Source organism: Cucumis sativus, chromosome 1 (genome assembly GCF_000004075.3).
Source record: "Cucumis sativus cultivar 9930 chromosome 1, Cucumber_9930_V3, whole genome shotgun sequence".
Taxonomy (NCBI): Eukaryota; Viridiplantae; Streptophyta; class Magnoliopsida; order Cucurbitales; family Cucurbitaceae; genus Cucumis; species Cucumis sativus.
In genome coordinates, this window is record NC_026655.2 from 1808733 (window position 1) to 1829871 (window position 21139).

Sequence of the window (21139 nt, forward strand, 5' to 3'; positions counted from 1 at the left end):
GAAGACTTAACTTTATTTCTAAAGCTATTTTTTTCTTTGTTTAAAATAGTCTAAGTCACCTGCTCTCTATAATTAACTACCAATACTTAATATTGACATCAATTAAACAAAATAAGCATAGATATGGAAGATGGAGAAGGAATTATGTTCATATTTATTAGCTCTAGCACGATTTGATCTTTGTCTGACTACCAACCACACCTATTGTTTTGTGTTTGTATTGCATTGTATTCTCCATCTCATGGTCATTGGTTCGTCACTTAACATGTTTATCTTGTGCAAGTTTTTAACACCCTTTTACTTCATAAATATTTGACACAACTTACTCACGTCTTTTCTTTCTTCAATATTCTTATGTCCAAAACATAGAAATTTCATAATAAATAGGGTTTTTAGTTTATGTAAAATTGTGATTGCATAACAACTTTTTCTTTATAAAATCATTATAGGTTATTGGCAACTTCTATTTTGTGGTAATTATATTGGTATAAACCCTAAACTTTTTTAAATTAGACCCTTAAACTGCTCTAAAACTTACTTTTAAGTGTAGAAATTAGAATCCCAAAACATTTAATAATAAAAAAATATAACCCTCAAACTTATACTATTGTTTAAATGAGCTCCTAAACTAGCAATGCGTAGAAGTTAAACCCAATTAAAAGTTAGTATAAAATTACTACAATACTTCATGTGTGATTTTTATAATTTCCCCCAACGATTTTATGCCAAACATTTTATAAGGTTACAATTAGGACTACGATATACTTAACCTTAAGGCAGAGCAATAAAGATGAATTACACAGAACTTTTGATACAAATCCATCAAGTAAGTAAGAACAAATCTTACTTTTGATAAAAATCCATCAAGTAAGTAAGAACAAATCTTTGCTTCATAAGTCCCTCTAAATAACATCTCTTTTTAAGGACAATCCACTAAATAACATACTTAGCAACTCTCTTCTGGTACTATGACCTCTCCCAAGGGTCTCCTCTACACATGTAAGAGCCAAACTCCAATCGTATTTGCTTTTATTAAATAAAGAACAAGTTTTAAATCCTTGGAATCTTGCAGTTTACAAGAAAACAATGAAATGTAAAGAATTATATCAATTTCCAAACATCTTTCTGGATAGATAACAATCCCGCTATACTCTAGAATACTCACTATTTCTCATTAGGTGTTTTGATCAGTTGCGGAATAGCATCCTGCAAGTTGTGTTGTCACTTTTCACTTCGTTGAATGTGTGGTATGCAACTTGATCCAAAACCTTGGTATGTGTCAAAAATTGATGTCCATACATACTTCTGTCATCGATATTTTAAAGAAGCATGTCCTGTGGCTCCCAAATGCTTATGCAGTTTATTCCTGTTGGACATCGAAACCCACTTCAGTTTCAATCTAAAAGTGATTGTATTATCTTAGTGTAAGGTATAAAAGGAAATATGATGGGGATTAAGACACGAAGGAAGTTGTAAACAAGGCTTACCTTGAGTCGAATTCCTCTCCACATGTGTCACATGAATTGCCAGAATCCTTAGATGTTGACTGAGTTTAACATTGGATTATTAGAAACTGTTGGCTAAAGTAAATGAAGGAATTAAGAAAACAGTTCGGTGGAAATGCAAGTTTACCTTGGATTTCTTTCCTTTAGATGAGTGTCTAGAGTTGATCTTCAGGTCATTCTGTGCAACTGCTTTCCGATCAGCGGATTTACTTGAAGCTCTTTGTTCTTTGGCCAACTCACTGGCCCCCTTATCACTATTTTCATCATTATGCAACGAATTGGAAGTGGAATCCTGCTGATGTGATGAATCATCTCCGTTAGTTTTGTAATTTCGAGAATCTGTTTCATTCATAGCTTCATCGTTTCCCTTGCCCTTCTTTTTGGCTCGACGACTCTTTTTTCCTCTCTTACCATTTTCAAACTCTGCTGGATTTGGCTCATCGTTCTCATTTTCAAAATGAGGTTTGACTGGGGAAGCTTCAGGCTGATTCACTGAAGCTGCACTTTTCCTATTTCGCAGTCCAGCTGCCATTGCTTCAAGAATATCTCTTTCGTCGTCGTCATTCGATCCAAGTGCCTCACCAACCATATCTGATCTATCAACTTCATGAACATCGTCGTATTCACTCCCACTAAGTCCACCACCACTTTCGGTTTCTTCTTCCTCAATATCAAAACTTTCCTTGAACTCCTCCCCTAGTTTATCAACCTCATCATCCTGCCGTGTAGTTTCTTCTTCACCTTCACCTTCCCCTTCATCAACAAATTCTTCAGATTCATCCTCATCATCTAGTGATTCTTTGAACTCTGCAACCTTCTCCTTGTGCTTTTTCGACTGTTCGTGATTCTTCCATTGCTTTTCACTTTTGAACTTCTTACCACACAAAACACAGTACAGCTCTTTCCCTCTCCTATTCTCTTCCTCAAACACATCTTCTTCATCCTCCTCAACTTCCTCAACCTTTGCCCAATCAGGTTCCTCATATGTTCTAAGCTTCTCCATCTTCTCCCTCTCTAACCTTTTTTTCCTTTCCCTCTCCTCTTCCTTCTTCTTCTCCATTTCCATGTTCCTTTTCATAGCCATATCAATCACCCTTTTATCTCTCTTCTTCACAAACTCAGCCAAACCTCTCACTGTCTCATTGTACTCCCTCTTTGCCTTCTTCCTCAGCTTCTTGTTATCCTCCTCCATTAACCTCCTCGATTTCCGGTTGGGGCCGGCCATGACATCGTACTGATCAGCCCAGCAAAAATCCATAACCGTACAAAACCCAAGCCAGTAATTATAAAACGCAGTCACCTGCGTATACGGACTATCCAAATTCCCCATAACCGGAGCTTCACGAACCATATCCAAACGCAATCCTAATTTCTTAGCGAAATTAATCTCATTCCCATAAATTTTATCAAAAAGGTCAGAATAGATCTTATAGAACCCTCGTCCAGAATCGGAATAGCCAGAATAAACAGTATTAGAGAAGAACGGAAAGAGATTAGGAACAACAGAGCTGGAATTAACCGATCCGGCATCAGAAAAGAGGATTTGGGAACGATGGGAATCGTACCAGGCGCGTTCTTTAGGATCGGAAAGAACCTCGTAAGCGTGCTGAAGCTCTTGAAACTGAGCGGTGGCATCAGCTTGTGACAAACCGGACTGGACAAGCTTATCAGGGTGGCGCTGGAGAGCTAGCTTACGGTACGCCGATCGAATTTCATCGGGGGTACAGTCGATGTGTAGGCCGAGGACCTCGTAATGGCATCGCTTAGCGGACGCCATGGAAGGGCAAAGAATTAGGGAATATGCTCTTCCTTCTTTCTATGGGATTTTCTTTTGGGTCAGCTTACATAAATTGTATTTTAGTATTTATACACAAAATTAGGCTCCCTTTGGCTTTGTTATCTTATTTTAAGATTAATATTAACGTTTATTTCAAATATAGCTAAGAACTCAATATAAATGTAATTATAACTATGAGTAGATGTAATATCAATTAGAACTATAAACTTTGAATTATTAATCATCTTTTAGACTCAACTAATCATATCTTTAATTATTTTATTTTAAAAGTTAATAACTCTATTTTAGACTTAATTTCTTTTTATTAGAGTTAGGTGAATAAATTTTCTAAAATAAAATTATGAAATTAAATAAAAGTGTTTCATAAATAGAAAACACGTTTTTTAATAACCTTAACTATTTGATATTATCACACTTCTCTCGACACTAATCCTTGCATTTGAAAAAACGTATACATGCATGAAAATTACATTTTAATGTTTTTAAATTAAAGTGTTATGGAAGCTAAACTTATTTACTTATAAAAATTTATATTAAAATTAATGTAATAAATGATTTTTAATAGTTAATAAATTTTCCCCATTTTATGATTTTCATTTACGTTGTGATAACCTCATCCATTTACATCCACCTAGTGGAATCAGTAATTAACATAATTCTTATATAATATAATCATCAATCACATTTACTATCATTAATCTCATTCATATTTTTCCTTGAGATGTCTTTACCATAGTCCATTCCAAAAAAAAAAAAAAAACCAATTATCATAAAACTTGAATCATAGCCATCAAAATGGGCAAAGATTAAAAGTTCGAATGATTTCTTTTAAGGTTTTAAGATCAAATAAGATTTATAAAAAGACTACCTTTAAATACGACAAAATGAACCAAAATATCACAATCTATCTACGATCATGATAAGCATAGATAACAGTCTATCACATATAGATTGCTATATTTTGCTATATTTGTAAATATATTTAGAAGTCGTCATTTAAACGTATTTTACAATCAATGATGTCCAACGCCAAGTGTTTATTGTTAGAATCTTATATACTTAACTGAAGATTCAAAGAACAGAACAACATTCCATGGACACCTTCCCTGGCCATTATAGAACACACCCAAATGTGGTATTGAAGTTAATATCAATCAATTAAAACTAAAACCAACTATAGAAATGACCTGTAGGCTGTAGCTAACCAATGAATTGAGATTACATGAAGGAACTTTAAACTCAAGGGCTCAATAACTACATTTATTGTCTATCTACTCGACTACTCCTTTCTTTTGCTTTTCAAGACTTGGTTGTGAGTCTCTCTCATAAAACATAGACCCTCCCCCAAGTCTTGTGATTTCACTAGTTTATCATCTCACCTAATGATCCTCTTGATTGATTACTACTGCAAATACAACATACAATGTTTACCTGCAAAATTTGACAAGAATCAATGTACCTCTCTGTCAATAGATTGAAATTTGATTCAGTCCCGGGCAGTTAATGCCGCTTCTCGCATTGTTCCTTTGCTGTCACCTGATAAAGTAGCAGCTTCGATTTTGGACTCGTCGTCCAATCTTTCATTGAAATGGTCTCTGAGAAATTCCACAGCCATAAAAGTTAAAGCAGAAGCTGGAATATACCATGTGATTCTGGGTATGCTACCCCTAAACATTCCTTTTGTTCCTTCACTCCGCCAGATAGTTCTCACCGCATCCAACCAGCTGTTATACCTGAGATTTTAGAGAAAGTACTGCATATAAACACTATCTTGACTCGAAGATCTACCAAGCCAATAATATTGGTAGAAAAGAGTGAAATTGCACGAGAAAAACATATTTGAGCAAGTTGATAATCATCTGGTACCTTAAAGTTGATCCCTGAACTTGCATTCTTGTTTTAACAACATCCAAGGGAGTCGTCAGATAAGCACTGATACCTAACAATTTTAGAACCATATTTTAAACGTCAATCATGTAATCTAAAATTGAAGGGCTATCAAAGTGCTTACCACCAGCTAATCCTCCCAACACCAGTCCTTCCAAGGAGCTATTAACATCTGAATTAGGCATCCATCTTTGCTTCCCATACTCGGTGAAATCTTTTAGCGCCTCATAAAACATGACCTGTGGTATCATAACTAAACCATTTAATTGATAAACAAATGAATCCAAGGTATGAAGATACAGAATCGATGTCAGTGATGCTCACAAGACAGCATCTATAAAAGCACTAAGTACTTTTGTTCAAGTCTTCCACTTGTGTGTAGCATAGATAACTAAAACATAATATAATTTGAAGAAAAACGACTTGAACAAAGTATAAAGTAATTGCAAAAGAAGACATAATTAATTATGAAAATGTAACCTATCCTTAATGGAAATTTTCTCTTTAAGCTAACAGAAATTTGAGTAGTGTGTGGTTTTAATACATAGCCATTCATAGAAGACATCTAAGTCATATTCATGAGTTAATGCAAACTCTATGAATTATCTCCACTCAAATGTGTGTGTACGTGTGTGCATGAGAGATCATTTTCTATGAATTCTATGAATTGGCTCCACTCAATGTGTGTGTGTGTGCCTGAGAGATCATTTTCTATATTTATCAATTAGCAACTTAGAATTAAGTTTAGGATCTAGCTTGACAGTGACATCCGCAGATACATAACTAAAATCAATACAGAAGAAATCAATCCATAAGCAACTAAAACAGGAAAAAGTCAGTCACTCAAACAAGAGTATAGAGATTCAGAATTTTATATACCATTAGACCAGCAAACGGCACATCCCTGGCTAGTGTAGACCAATATCTGGAATAATACAAGGGAGGGGTCACAATCATGTTAGTAATTATACTTCTCTTAAGTATATTTTGTCACCAAAATTATGAAAATCCAATAGTTAAAGTTAATCTGGTTTATAGTTCAGACCCCGCATATAATCCTCTTAATCCTTGTTCCTTCAGGATTGAACGACCAGCCTGGAACATCCCTGAATAATAGCCATACATTTGCCCACCATGATTCATAGAGATATTATTCTTCATGGGAAGAGAACTCCAAGATGACCTTGTGCCTTGAACTTGCATTCGTTGCTTCATAACTTCACATGGAACATACACAAACGAACCCAGTGTATCACCTGAAGTGGACAATGAAGGAAGAAAAGAGCAACACTAGATTATTGCGATGTTCACAGACAGGCTTTAGTTTTCAATAATTAGCATTGGAGGTTCAGGTCATAAAATAAAATAAAGTTAACTAGTTGTAAATGCCTTGGGTCACTGCTTTTGAAAAACGTAAAATGGGAATCCTAAATCAGGCATGAAATATAATCTATACAATACACTTCTATTTTGAGATGGGGGTTGGAATTGCAAAATTACGTGAAAAAATGGGGTACTGAATTTCGTTAACTATTTTATGATGAAACAGGATTAAATACATCCATAGTTATTAATGCATTAGCATTGAGCTTTGTCAGAAGGGGTATCATAATGCTCGTGAGGCTCCATTGCTTACCAACGGCTCCAGCAATGAAATGAGCCCAGTGACCGCCAAGGCTAGGATGTGTTTCTTCAATCCATTTCTTACTGGACTCAATAACGCCAAAGTATGTAGCTCCAGTGGCAAGTGAACCAGTAATTCCAGGAGCTATGCCCCTATAAAAGCCTAAAGAGCTATTAGAACCGGATAAAAAATCAAATATTACAGCAAAATCAAGTACGATCAAGAAATTTGAACTTATCACAATAACACGAGAATGTAAAGGAAGCATAAATTTTAGCCGCTAGTGGGAAAAAAAATAACGAAAATGGTTACCCCTTAATCCGTCAATTTTCCATACTGATTGGACCATCTGCAACAGGCTCTTTTGATTCTGATATAAATGAGATGAACAATGAACAAATTAGAGTTGGGAATTATCAAATCAACAAAATCTTGGGGAAGGGGGCCGGAATTTCTTTTTATTAAATGCCGCAGCCAACTCTTAATATGATGATTGAATTTAATAATAGTTTCCCACGACAAAAAACGTTGTGGTTGAAATAAAATTTAATTCTTCACCAAGCTGATATCCTGAAGACAAAATTAAAGTATTTTCATCAACTGACACAATGCATGAGCTCTCCTACGCGTCATACTTGACTTCCATATAGAATCGCCTGGCTTTGAATCCGAGTCTTTATGGTATCAATAGGGTGCATCATTCCTTCTCCAAATGCTCCCGCGATAGCTCCCCATAGAAACTCCCTCCATTCTGCAGGAAAAAAAAATAGCACGTTTGTAATAAACCACCTCAACACATTCAAATATAATGGCAATTTACTACTTGAGCAACAAGTCTAAGAAACTGATAGTTCACTAAAATTACGCAGGTATTTGCAATTTTTTTCTCTACGGCTTCAAACAATACACAAAACCATTAACCTTTCATTAACCCTTATAGTTTTACAAATAGTTTCATCGACGAAAAGTTCTGCATCATCCTCCCATTATATATTGAATAGAGAAAAAGATGAATATGACACATAATCCTGAGTTGCAATTCATTATGAGGGTCAGTAGTTTTTTTTTTCCATTTCCTACATTTCTTGAGGTGAAATCAGCAAAGTAATGTAAAACGATTAAACCGCTAGAACGCGTGGTTGAGCAAATGGTTTCTAGAGAGAAAAAGTAAATCCAAGAAAACGCTCACCGAAGAAGTGATTGGATGTTGCGGTGCTCAAAGCTCGATCGTTAGTGGAAGTTGAGGAATTTGCCGCCATTTGAAAATGAAGAGGACGAGCTTGAGCTGCTCGAAGTTCTCCAGCATTTATTAGAATATCGAGTTTGGACACCATAAATTAGGGCTTTATTCAAATTTCAGTTCCTAATTTTGTTTCACTCAAATCATTTTCAAATTTTCAAATTTATAGAAAGTACGAACACTAAAATTAAAGCATAATATGATCAATTTTGAACCAAATTTAAAATTTAAAGACTAAAATGGTATTTTAACCTATTATATCACTTGAGCGTCCGATGTTACAATAATTAAAGCGACTCAAGTTAGCACCAACGATTATATCTCGACAAAGATAGTAGCATTCTATCGAAGTAGACTACTATATTTTATGTAAATACTTTTAGCAATCTTTGTTATTTAAAATACTTTACAGAGACAAATTGTTGCAACATTTCTTGTATTGTTTTTTTAACAAGTTCCTACTTCTTATACGGAGGAATTGTCAAAAATAGTAAATTTTACAAAAATATTTACAACATATATAATTTTTTTCAGATTTTATTCACAATAAACTTTGATAGATATTAATATGTTTTTGTCGATGACATTGATAGACAGTAATAAAAGTCAATCAATTTCTATCATTAATAGAATAAAAAAAAGATTCTTACAAAAATAGCAAAAAAAACTTATGATAATAGACCTCATGTTACTTTATTTTCTAAATTGCAAAAATAGCAAATTTAAAAGTCCATAACACTACGATTACCATTTGATATCAATAGTTTTATCATATTCGCAATATGCAAAAAAAAATATATGTTATGAATTGTTTTTTTCTAAATGTTTTTGTCACTTGGTGCAATTTTTCTAAAAAAAGTTGTTATAGCTTGTAAATATTTTAATTTATTTTATTATTTTAAAAATGTTCATTTATATAATACTTTAATAAGGTTTTAAGGTTTTTAAAACCAAATTGATAAAATTATTTTTAAAATTTATAATAGAAATGTTATAGATAACAAAAGGTTTTGAAAATAATTAGTATATAATAAACTACGATTCATGACTAATTTGTATATTTATTGAAAGTATATGAACTAAATTTGAACAAACTTTAAATTATATTATTCTTTAGTTTGTAATGGGTTGTTGTGTGATTTACAAAAAAAAAAAAAGATGCAATTTTGTATAGTTGAAAAGCAATGTTTGATCTAATAGTTTTCCTTGTGGAATACAAATCTAGTTGAGGTTTTGGTGGAGAATTTGGTGCATAATCCCTCTAGTTCTCTTGCCAAAGCCAAAGGACCACAATAGAAAACTCCTGTTTAGAACCAAAAAGAAAAGCCTTCTCAATGAGTAATTCATACAAAGTTTTTAGTTTAAAGATCACAGAAATTTTGATTATGCTTTGATCTTACCGATTCTTTCTCTTGCGTGCCTCCGAGCTAAACTTGAGAAGATGTTTATCCAATTCGGTCGACCAAAATGAGTTTGTACCTTCAAATAAAGTAGTTAGGTATTATTCGGTAACCAAACTGACTTTGTAACTCATTTACTATAACACATTAAAACATTGTGGTAAGGTAAGCTAGCCAACATGGTAGTTTAAAATCACTTTTAAACACGTTGTTAATCAAATAGTAAATTACTTTTGAACGATTAACGTTGTGTTTTAAAGTGATTTTGAACGTGACAAGAACGATGTGTATATATGGAAAGCTTACGGGAGTCTTGGAGACAATGTCGATGCCACGTCGAGTATAATGCAAGGCTTGAATTGCTCTTATCAAAACAGACCTTACATCCCCTTCATGATATACACTAGTGAGGAAATTGTGCATCTCCACAGCTAACTAAGAGCATTTGTGATATTAGAATTACATTCTTAACTATACAACATGTTAAAATCAACATAGTTATATATATATGTATATTTTTTTTACCTGAGTTTGGTCTGTAAATGTTAAATCATTCATGAAATCTTTAAACCAATCAAAGGAGCTTTGTTCTCTTGTAACCCAATAAAGATAGGTTTTTGATGTACTTTGGTTGCCTTTTCCACTGTCTCCCTATTCAATTTTAAACCATAATCATACTTTGTTGGTGATAAGCAATGTTAGGAAATTGAAGAGATGAAAATCACAGGGAAGAAAAGGAGTCTTACACGACGATTCGATTTTTCAGTAAACTTGATTACAATGTCTTTCATGATGCTCATGAATGGTGTGGCTCCAATACCTAGACCAATTAGTACCACATTGTTGTACTTGACATGGTCTTGAGAAGCAGCACCATAGGGCCCATCAATGAATATTTTGGGGTAATTCTTCGAAGGAAATGTTCCCTGTAAAACATAAATTTGTATAACTCAGATTCATCATGATCATGATCATGATTTTTCTTTACACACTATATGTAGATAGAGAATTTAACATTTAACTTCGAAGATGATAGAACAAGGATTATATTAGTTGAGTTATACTTAATTTAGCTTGATTATGATTCAATTTTGCCTTTAGGTTGAGTGTCCGTTTTAATATAGAATATGCAACTTAATTTGAAAAGAATGTTTCCAGTACTTATCACTGTTAGAAGTGGCACTAGTTACTAACTTTGTTTGCTAACCATTTAGATTTTAGTTTTTAGTTTTTGAAAAGCCTATGGACATCTTTCTACCTCTATTTTTTGTTTTGTTATAAACATTTTACCGGTGTTTTCAAATATCCATTCAAGTTTTGAAAAAAAAAAAAAAAAAAAGCAGACTTAAACCATGGTAAGATCAACTCAAGAGAAAATAGGTATGATCTTCAAAAACCAAATGGTCGTCAAAGTACAGAACCATAATGAAAGAGATGATGCTTTAAGAGAATCATAAAAATTTATCCTTCCTCACCAATTTACCTCATGGAACAGGCTGTAGAGCTCATAACTCCAATCTCCCAAATTTCTGATATGTACACTGAGGTGGCTATCTTGTGGTGCAGAAGTTAAAGAATACGGATGCCTAAAACATCAAGAAACCTTATCGGCTTTTAGTACATGAAGAATTAATGCATGTTCGGGATGAAGATCACTCTGAAACACACTTTTAAGTCACTCAAAATCAATTTAAATGATGATTAAAAGCATTTTTCAAGTGATTTTAGTTCTTTCCTAATCACTCTTGAACATGTCATTAATAAACAGAACTTTGAACTTTGATGCCTTGAGCTTATTAGTATTCCTTACCATTCAAATGGGGAGATTTGAGGGCATTGAATTAATACATACATCCCACTTTGATATTTGAATCTTTCTGGTTTGCTCAGTTTGAGAAACAAAACTTTTCCTGAATAAGTCCTTGCCTGCATAATACATAATATACAAACAAATCTTGTTAAAATTATACTCGTATTCAAGGTCGTAGTTCTTCTCGGCTTACCGAGTATTAAATAGGAAAGTAAAATGGAATACCTTCAAAACATTCACTTCGTATAAACAAGATCTAATTGCTCTAAAAATCCTCTCTCCAGAATATAATAAAACTGGAACTGCTATATACATCCAAGTCTTCAAAAAAAAGAAAAGTACACAAATTAGAATCAGCTTTAAGATATGGGCATCTAAAGAATACTTCAAAGAAAATATATGATGTATTTTTCCTTGTGAGAGTTTATATTTCTGCGTTTGTGATTAACAAATATCTCCTATATATATATATATAATGGTTTAAATATCTTTCTGGTCTTTGTACTTTTGAGTTTGGTTTACTTTGGTCCCTATACTTTCCAACTTTAGTTTATTTAGGTCGTTGAACTTTCAAAAAGTGACCATTTTGAAAGATAAAGACCAATATAAATCTTTTGAAAGATAGGGATCAAAATAAACAAAAACTAAACGTATAAGGATCGAGGTAATATGCAAACGTTTTTTACAAAAAAAATCGAAATTTCTTATTAAGTAAATGAAAAGAGACTAATGATCAAAGTAGATCACAACAAAACAGCGTAAAGAGATTTATGATGCAGTGAAAAAAGCTGGGAGTGAGAAAACTGGCTTACCGTTTTCTCTGTTGTTTTATCAGTTAGGAATAAGAATATGGAGTGAACAATGAGTAATGCATAGACAAATATGAACAAATGGTGAGAATACCAAAAGGTATTGTATCCTGTGACTTGTTGAATAGACCTCGGAAGCGAGGTCGATTTGCGACGCGGCCATTTCGTAGCGAGCAAAAATGCAATGAACATCAATATGACCATAATAATGCCTGTTAAACTCTCAGTTGTGGCCAACATTTCAACATAAGATGGCTGATGGTAGTTGAACTGAGCAGCAATAGTTTTCTTAAAAATTGACTTCTCACAACCACTAATTCTTGGAAAATCACAAGCAAGATGAGTTCCTCCATGAAGTATAACTCCTGCTACAATGCCTCCTGCAACTAACTAGGTTAGAAAAACATATGCATTAGTGTAGTTTGTGGACGAACGGATGATCTTAAGAAACACTGACACTTTAGATGTATCACATGCTTGGTAGTGTAATAGACGTTAAATATCAGTTTTACAAAGTTGAAGCGAGACCGACATTTATTTGAACACTTGTTACATATACTAAAATAGGCACGTATATGATCAAAGTAATAGAATTTAGGAGTGAAATACATCAAACTAACTTTTTAATCACATAAATGTATAAACTCGTTGGTTTTTAATTTCTTTCATGTATACAGGTGGTATGAATGTGTCCTTGTCGTGTCCATTTTCTAGATTTTAAGAAAATGGCATATCACCAAGTATTTGTATTCGTGCTTTTTAGCCAATGGCAATCTAATTAGTATGTTTATTAGAATTTACTAAATTAATTACAGGGTTGTTTTTGTTATGGAGTACCAAAGCTTCATTTACCTTGTGGAAGTTTACATTGTCGTTGAAAGGAATGACGGAGTTGAGAGATGAATTTCTGCGAAGCCATGTAATCGTGTTTCGACAAACAGGAAGCAAGACTAGAGCCATGTTAAATTTCAAAGTCTCTGCTGCCCCCTTGGCAATTGAGAGGCAGTAACCCATGACTTCGAATGCCTTTCGTTGGCGGTACTGAATGAATTTCCAGGTGAACAATGCAAGGCAGATGATCAACCACAATGCTACCGTCCATGCTCGTCTCCATCGAGATCTAAGCAAAATTTCAGCCTCATATATGGACTCTTGAAATGAATCGTGGCTTTGCCAAATGTGTTTATTTGATGATTGTTTGTTTAGAGGAGAGAGAACGTTTGATGAGCTTATCTTGAAGAGGTTCTCAAATTGATGTAGCTGAAATTTTTGTAACAGATTGGTAATACTAATGCACATAATATTACTAATCATGAAAACTATAAAAGTAGATTTGTGTAACCAAAACAGGATGAATTATTCTAACTAAATTTGCAAATTATTTGTCTGCTTTGATCATAACAAGCTTTCATGAGTTTATTTTTTGTTTCATCCAACTTTAAATATTCACAATGTACCTCTTATCTAGACAATGTAAGACTTTGGCTGCATTCCTAAAAAACCTTCTCCTCAATCGAAGTATCATCAAATGTTTTGAAAAATAGTCATTAATCTATGTTAACTCTCGAGCACTAGCTCATCACTTCTAATTGTTCAACTCTTCTTCCTTAGAACACACCGCTTTTCGTATAGAGTTATGAGGCTCTCACAGCATGTTTTAAGGTGCTTTTTTAGATGACAAAAATGATTGTAACCATTTGTAAATCACTCTCGAACATGTCATAAATTTGAAGGACGAAGATATGAAGCACATAATGATACCTCAAGGTAGCCCTGCTTTTCTTCATCTAGCTCTTCCATGACTAAGGCAGCATAATCTTCTCCTTCTTCGTGGGTCACGGATAACTTATTGGTAGAAGCAGTTAACATTATTATCTGCAAGTCTCAAATTTATTCATTACTAAGAACAAGTAAAAACTAAACTAAATTATAACATATACTCTCAATCTTTGCCCTCTATTTCAAAAATACTCCTATACTTTCAAACTACTCTTGGAATAGAAATCCTTCAGCAAGTGTTTATGTAAAGGCGTTAGAACGGAGGGAGTTGGAAAGTGTAAAGTAGTGAACTCCACTCATTCTTTTGCCTAAGGAGTATTTCGTAGACCATGGCAAAAAAAATCAATCTTATGTTTTATTAACTTCTTACACGTGAACTCCAAGAGTTCACATCTCAATTTTCGTAAAAAATTCTAAAAAATTTCTACTCCAACCGTACTTTTGAAACATTTGAGGAAACCCAAAGAGTATATGTGTATTCTTTAAACAAATGACAATGTTCGAGGGCATCATTACAACTTTTCGAGGTTATTTATATCAGAAAAAGAAGAGATACAGTAAAAAACATGAGAGAAACCTGTTTGATATCATTCTCAGTAACTTTTCCATCCATGTTCCTATCACAACTGAACAACATTAAAGGAAAAGGAGATCAATACTCAATAATAGGAGAAACAATGAGTTTTTCTTTTTTAATGTATTGCTAAATAAAAAGGGATATTATAGGTTTTTTACAGGTGAAATAGAGTTGTTGTTGCATCGGAATGAGTGAAGTGGCACCAAAGGATATGAAATTCACTTTTAGTGATATCTATTTTCCAATTCTTTCTTCTTCTCAGTGCTCTCAACAGTTGATATGCAAACTCCTGAGATTCTGACATTCCTACTTGGGGAAGAGATAAATGGTTAATGCATATTAAAATTTGTAAATAAAAATTACTTTTAATGAGAAACAGTTCAAATACTTCAATGCAGTTCGAATGCTTTCCTCATTGATTTCTGGTTTGTGTTTTTTAAAATTAATCCTACAAACACTCTTTCCAACCAAATTAAGACAGTTTTAACCCATCTTTCAAAAACTAATCTAAATTTTGAAAACTAACCAAATTAGTTTTTAAAAAACTTGTTTTTTTCATGTAGATTAGCTAAAAATTCAAAGTCTTGTTCTTAAAAAAAAAGGTAGAAATGATGAGGAATATGCTTCATTTCATAAACCAAAAACAAAAATATGAAATGTTACTAAACATAACCCAAATAATTACTAAAGGTAGAGTTACGTTTATGTTTCATAACTATTTTGTTTTTTTCTTTGGTTTTTTAAAATGAAATCTACTTTCTCATTATTTTTTATAATGTTTTATCTAAAATAGTTGAATTATTAGTCCATTCCAAAAATAAAAAACCATTTTTTTAGTTTTTGAAAATGGTTTTTTAAATTATAGGGAGAAAGAGTGTCCACAGGCTTGATTTTTAAAACAAAAAATCAAACGGTAATCAAATGAGAACTAAGAAGAACGAAGAACGGACCTTAGTTTGACTAATAAACGAAGATGCAAACAAATTATCCCCAACCTCAACTGTTGAGTTTTTTATATTTCATTTTCTTGATGAACAGTAATAAAATTAAAAACAACCAAAAGAAAAGAAGAAGAAAAACTCACCAATGCAAAAGGGAAAATTAGAGGACTTGATGGCGGGTTCATTACCAGCACAAATCCAACAGAGCTGATCGAACCGCTTCTCAGCCAATTTCCATTCCCATTCCTTGTCACGAAGAAAATCAATAAACCTCATTCTCGGACTTCTCTTCGAAGATCTGTCTTCATGATTCTCACCCCTCGAAGACCAATACGACGACGAACAACTCGACGATGACGACAAGGAAGAAGATAACGATGAAGATACAGAGAGTTTCTCCTCTGTTTTTCGAAGCTCCATTGCTATGACTGACTCTCCAAATTCAAAACTGAAAAAATGTATGCATTTTTCTTGAGTAGTAGTACTCTGTTGATGCCAGTTTCTCTCTCTTGAGAACAAAAAATTAGTCATACAATGAGATTAACCCCTTGATGTTGTATTCCATTTTTGCTTCTCTATTTCTTTGACAAGTTTGTGGTGGTTGAAAGTGTGTGTATATATACATATAAGGACAATGGAAGATGGCTTGGCTTATGTGTATATTTGGTAGTGATTGAGATGTGTGAATAATTAGATACCAATATTTAACTAAATCACTTAGTTCGATTCTGAGCTGCGTTTATCTTCCGTCTAATCATAACTTGTCATGTGTTAAATTTGTTCAATTTTGACAAAATCTATTGTTCTAATTAGAGATATTTTAAGCTTGCTCGTGTTCAAATTCCACTAAAAGTTTCCTTTTACATTCTCTAGTTTTAAAACGAGGAAAAAATGCTTTGAGATGACATTTTGCAATTGATTTTTTTTTATTTTTTTGTGATTGTTATAATTTTTTCACGTGGTGAAAATTTTCTTGTGTTACCAATTTGTTTTTAAATGACAAAACTGTTGAAATGTTTACGAAATGTCAAAATTTCATATTATATAGATGATATGAACCGATGAACAATAACTATTACTTGACAGAATCTGAATGTTACTATATTTTGTAAATATTTTGATTCATTCTGCTTTATTTGTAAATCCTTATTTGTGTTATAAATCAATGAAAGGTTTTTGCAAAAGAAAAAAAAAACGAGACTAACACATGTTTGTTAGTATAGATAGCACTTTCATGTCTTACAGATCAATCTCACTCATTTGTAGATGTGATCTCAGTTCATCCACATCCTCTTTTAAACTCAAAGAAGGATTTATTATAAGTATTATTGTGTGGACTTTCGCTATCATCTCGACAACGTAACACTTACACGCAATAATTAAAGGAGAAGAAGGTGTAAGATTGGGTGGATTAGGAGAGAAAGTGAAAGAAGAGGGCAGGTTAATCATTAGATTTCGAATATAAAGATAGAATACAAACGAAAAAGATCATGTGGAGAGAGAGAGAGAGAGAGAGAGTTTTGAAGAATTAATTGACGTTTAGCTTTAGCAGCCCTTCTTTTGGTGTCTTCTTTTTTATTTTCTTCATGTTCTTTCATGGCGGCTGTGGACGGCTGCATGTAGAAGCAATGTGTAAAGGACTACTCATTTTCATAATTTATATTTCAAATTCTCCCTTTTGTCTCTCAAATCAATGCTTAATTATTTTATATATGCTTTCTTCCATGTTCATAATTTTCTTTAATTCTCACTCACAATACTATTCTCTCAAATTTGCTGATTTTGTAAGTTCAATCCTAAGTAATAACAGCTTTTCGTTTACTTATTTGTCGTTAAGGGGTTCGATTCGACTCTTGTGAGTATGATATTTCTCTTTTCTTTAACTTGTTAGGGTGTGGTAGGGAGTGATCTTTCGGTTAATACATGTGTAGTTTCTTTTTGGAAAAAATAACGGTAATTAATTACTATGTACGCTTTAAAGTATATGAACCAAGAGATATGTTTTTCGTTTAATTTAAGTCTGCATGGCTACTATTTGATAATGTGTCTTTACGTGTTCTAGATAATATTTTATTTAGTGACATTTTTTGGCGTTTGGACAATGTGATTTTTACTAAATGTGTGAGGTTTTTTTCTTAGGGTGAAAATATAAGTTAATTTGGAAAAAAGATTGAAGGGTTCGACAACAAATATATATAGTGTTTGAAATGATATTTTTAAAATTTATTTTAAATCGTTTTTATAAAAAGAATTAGAAAAAAACACTTTAAACATTCCTTACATGGACCCATATAGTTTTTGTAGTAAGTAAATTTTCAAAAATAGCCAATTTTATAAAATATTTATAACTTATAGCAAATTCTATTACTGATAGTCATTGATAAGCTATAGTGATATAATTCAAAAATTTACTATAACTTGTAAATATTTTAATTTGTTTTGCTATTTTTAAAAATACCCTTATTAAAGTACTTCTAATTTTATTTAAAATTGTTTTTATAAAATGAATTAAAAATTGAGTTTTTTTTAATAGAAAATTTTAACAGACTATTCACACTCCATAGAATAAAACCACTTAAATACAAAAAAAACTTTATACTTACTTTTTCTATAAAGTTGTAAACATTTTGTCAAATATTATATTTTTAACAATTTTCCATTAAAAACGGAAAGAAAGTTTAATCAATCTAAACATGTCTTATTGCACATAGACGACTAATATGCACATTTCTAAAGTAAATAAACTAAAATGAACAATCGTCATGTCTAGCAGTTTGTATTTAAAATTGGTGTAGCCGGAATGAACCTAAATAAACTTAAAAAAAGAAAAAACATAATTGAATTGCTATTGATCACAACTAATGCACATTTACTTAGAATAATTACGACTTTGTCACATTTATTGTTAGTTCCACTTAACATTAACCGTTACAATAACAACAAAGATATCAATATACATATATATAACAAATACATAACAATTCTCACGTCATCCTTATCTATAACATTAACGATAACAAAGATACCGTGGATTCCACATTTTCAAACACAAAATCAGATTGAACATCTTCTAATCTCGATAGTTATCCGATCGAACTACAAGAAACAACGACGACAATGTAAAAGATACAATGAAATGTGAGTAACTTGTTAAAGTAGTATTAATGAAATACGTACAAAGGATTGCTTAAAATCAAATAAAAAGAGAAAAATAGCAAACCATTTATGTATAAAGAAAGAGGTTTGAGTTTGTCATTTTTCAATAAATGTGTATGAACGTATGTCATTGGTTTTAACAATTTGTTTACACGTAAGCACGAATGTAGGCATATGCAACTGCCACATAGACAGGCTTACTTGACCAACTAATCCCATGAAATAATAATGAAATGGAAGAGGGGAAGGACCCGAGGAAATGGAAAGTGTGAGTTTGGAGAGAAAACATTGGGTGGTAGTTTCGTTTACTTTCTTTGCTTGCCACCTCCACCTTACACTTCTTTACTTCAATTCTTCTCCATTTAAAAATAACACGTATTCGTCCTCTTTATACCAAAATTAACCAAAATATTTATAAGAAAATTTTTAAAAATAACAAATTTTACAATAAAATTTTTAAATTTTATCACTGATATTCGCTGATATGCTACTTAGTCATTTATATGTTACCATCGTAAAAGTCTATCAATGACTACCGGTGATGGAATCTAAAAATTTATTATACCCTGTAAATATTTTAATTTATTTTTGTTATTTTTAAAAATACCTCATATTTATAATTAGAGTATGATTTTATTATTTATCTGTAATAGACTCAATAGATTATTGTATGTGTTTGTGAGTAGAGATATAGATGAGTAATATTTTGTTATATTTATAAATATTTTTGTTCTTTAAAATAATTTCACAAAATATAAATCGTTTTTATCTTAGATTTTGGCTATAAATGTAAGTAGTTTGAGTTTTAAATTGTTCCTATTTTAGTCTATAGATTTTGAGTTTAGTTTTAATCTGGATTATGAGATTTCAAGACGAGGGATTGTAAAAAAACGATGAAATTGATAAAATATTTAAGGTTTTCAATAGTAAAAGAAATTAACAAACTATTTACGTTATATATAATAAAACTATTAAAAAATAAAATTTATTAAATTTTTTTATTATTATTCTTAAAAAAACCTTTCAAAATTTTAATGATTTTACCTTTTAAATTTAAGCTTTTTTTTTTTTTTGATTTGGAGCATATGTTGCCTTGATTTTTTTCATATGCTCACTTTAAATTTTGTGCATTTATGATCTATCCATTAATTAATTTTAATAATAAGTATGAATTTATTATAATTTGTTAATTATTTTTAAATTTTTAATTAGTAGACATTTAACATTAAAAAAAATGACAAATCTGTAACGTTTTGAAATCTATGAATAAAATTATTAAAAGAACTAAAAGAATAACATTATAAATGTCAGTGGCCGCATCTAAAAAAATACCAACTTCAATGGTGTTTACTATTGAAATCGGTATACTTGTCGAAAACTTTTCATCTTTTTCTCTAATATTCACGAATATTTAAAAACTTTATTTTCATATACATTCCTTCTTATCGAGCTCAATTAAACGTTCCAAATACAAATACTCCCCTAGATCAAGAACTCAATTGAAAATTAGTTTCAAAATGTAGGAATTAAAAAAAGCACTTTTTTCTCCTTTATATTTGATTTTGGAAAGGTGTTGGCGTGTAGCTCTTAGTTAATTTGATGTGATATATATATATATATATTTCTGTTTTAGTGATTTGAATTGGATTAAATGAGCTCACATCAAAAGGGCTAATTTTACAAATGGCTCATTTTGTTTGTTACTTGTCGTGTGGGGAAGAAGGTGGCCAAATTAGACCATAGCCCTTTGGGAAAATGGGTGAATTGGCTCACTTTACTATAGAGGAAATTGGAAATTGCTTCTTCTTCTTCTTTTCTTTACCTAGTTTTTAGGTTCATTTTTGGACGAATTTTAAAATATTACACTTTTAGTTCATACATTTTGAATTTCATTTCTATTTAATTCATAATTTTGAGTAATAGTTGCAAATATAGCAATTAGATTCAAAATAATCATGTATGTAATAATATTTTTAAAATTTTACAAATATAGCAAAATCTGTCAAAGTTTATCGTTGATAGATCGTGTTGCAAATATTGGTCTATCACTTATAGACCATAAGAGTTTATTAGTGATAGATTTTGTTATATTTGCAGTTTTTTTTTTAAATGTTACTATATACTTAATTATTATTTTTGAAATTGCTACCAATTATAATTACCTTAATGGTAAAAAAGAAACAGTAAAAAAATATAATATTTGGCAAAATATTTACTATTAGTAGAAAAATTATCACTAATATAATTTTGTTATATTTGCAAATTTGATGTAATAAAATAAGTTATTTTAAAAGATAGGTAAAATGAATCTAAATGTCTATAAATGTAATAAAATGTTGCAATTCATTTCAGATACAACTAACAATCTATCACGTGACCCCTGACCCTCAATAGATCCATCCATGGAAATAAATCTCTACTCGGCCAAGCTTTTGTATACACTACTGAAATGACTTTTATGGTCAAAAAAATCGGTAATTGTTTAAATATAACAACTTATCGATGATCGGATGATGGTAAATAGTAACATTTTGTTATATTTTAATATTTAAATTTTATTATATTAAAAAAAAAAACAATCCTAAATATTTGAAAGTAAACAATTAAACATTA

The 21139-nt window shown here is 31.5% G+C and overlaps 3 protein-coding genes across 5 annotated transcripts; all 3 read right to left on the minus strand.

The window, feature by feature from the left end:
* Positions 1-791: 791 nt before the first annotated feature.
* Positions 792-3359, minus strand: LOC101217729 (DNAJ protein JJJ1 homolog). The gene is made up of 3 exons (XM_004138269.3): positions 1633-3359; positions 1488-1546; positions 792-1366 (listed from the first exon to the last, which is right to left on the minus strand). Exons 1-3 carry the CDS (start codon positions 3280-3282, stop codon positions 1309-1311), a joined length of 1767 nt encoding a protein of 588 aa, XP_004138317.1. The 5' UTR covers positions 3283-3359; the 3' UTR covers positions 792-1308.
* A 925-nt stretch (positions 3360-4284) lies between these two features.
* Positions 4285-8245, minus strand: LOC101208060 (S-adenosylmethionine carrier 1, chloroplastic/mitochondrial). Its single transcript, XM_004138148.3, has 9 exons — positions 8004-8245; positions 7450-7565; positions 7127-7184; positions 6827-6976; positions 6236-6446; positions 6070-6115; positions 5315-5429; positions 5170-5242; positions 4285-5036 (listed from the first exon to the last, which is right to left on the minus strand). Exons 1-9 carry the CDS (start codon positions 8146-8148, stop codon positions 4790-4792), a joined length of 1161 nt encoding a protein of 386 aa, XP_004138196.2. The 5' UTR covers positions 8149-8245; the 3' UTR covers positions 4285-4789.
* Positions 8246-9129: 884 nt separating this feature from the next.
* Positions 9130-15965, minus strand: LOC101217969 (respiratory burst oxidase homolog protein F). 3 transcript variants are annotated; one of them, XM_011650116.2, is made up of 14 exons: positions 15514-15963; positions 14588-14735; positions 14430-14478; positions 13835-13948; positions 12926-13333; positions 12077-12463; positions 11490-11585; positions 11265-11380; positions 10938-11040; positions 10201-10380; positions 9980-10105; positions 9761-9889; positions 9455-9533; positions 9130-9357 (listed from the first exon to the last, which is right to left on the minus strand). In XM_011650116.2, exons 1-14 carry the CDS (start codon positions 15899-15901, stop codon positions 9248-9250), a joined length of 2433 nt encoding a protein of 810 aa, XP_011648418.1. In that variant the 5' UTR covers positions 15902-15963; the 3' UTR covers positions 9130-9247. The 3 variants fall into 3 exon arrangements, 2 of the variants coding, with proteins under 2 accessions (XP_011648418.1, XP_031740782.1); XM_031884922.1 differs by having other exon boundaries at positions 14588-14738; XR_004216398.1 differs by lacking the exon at positions 9130-9357 and having other exon boundaries at positions 9761-9885; positions 14588-14738; positions 15514-15965.
* Between the last annotated feature and the right edge of the window lie 5174 nt (positions 15966-21139).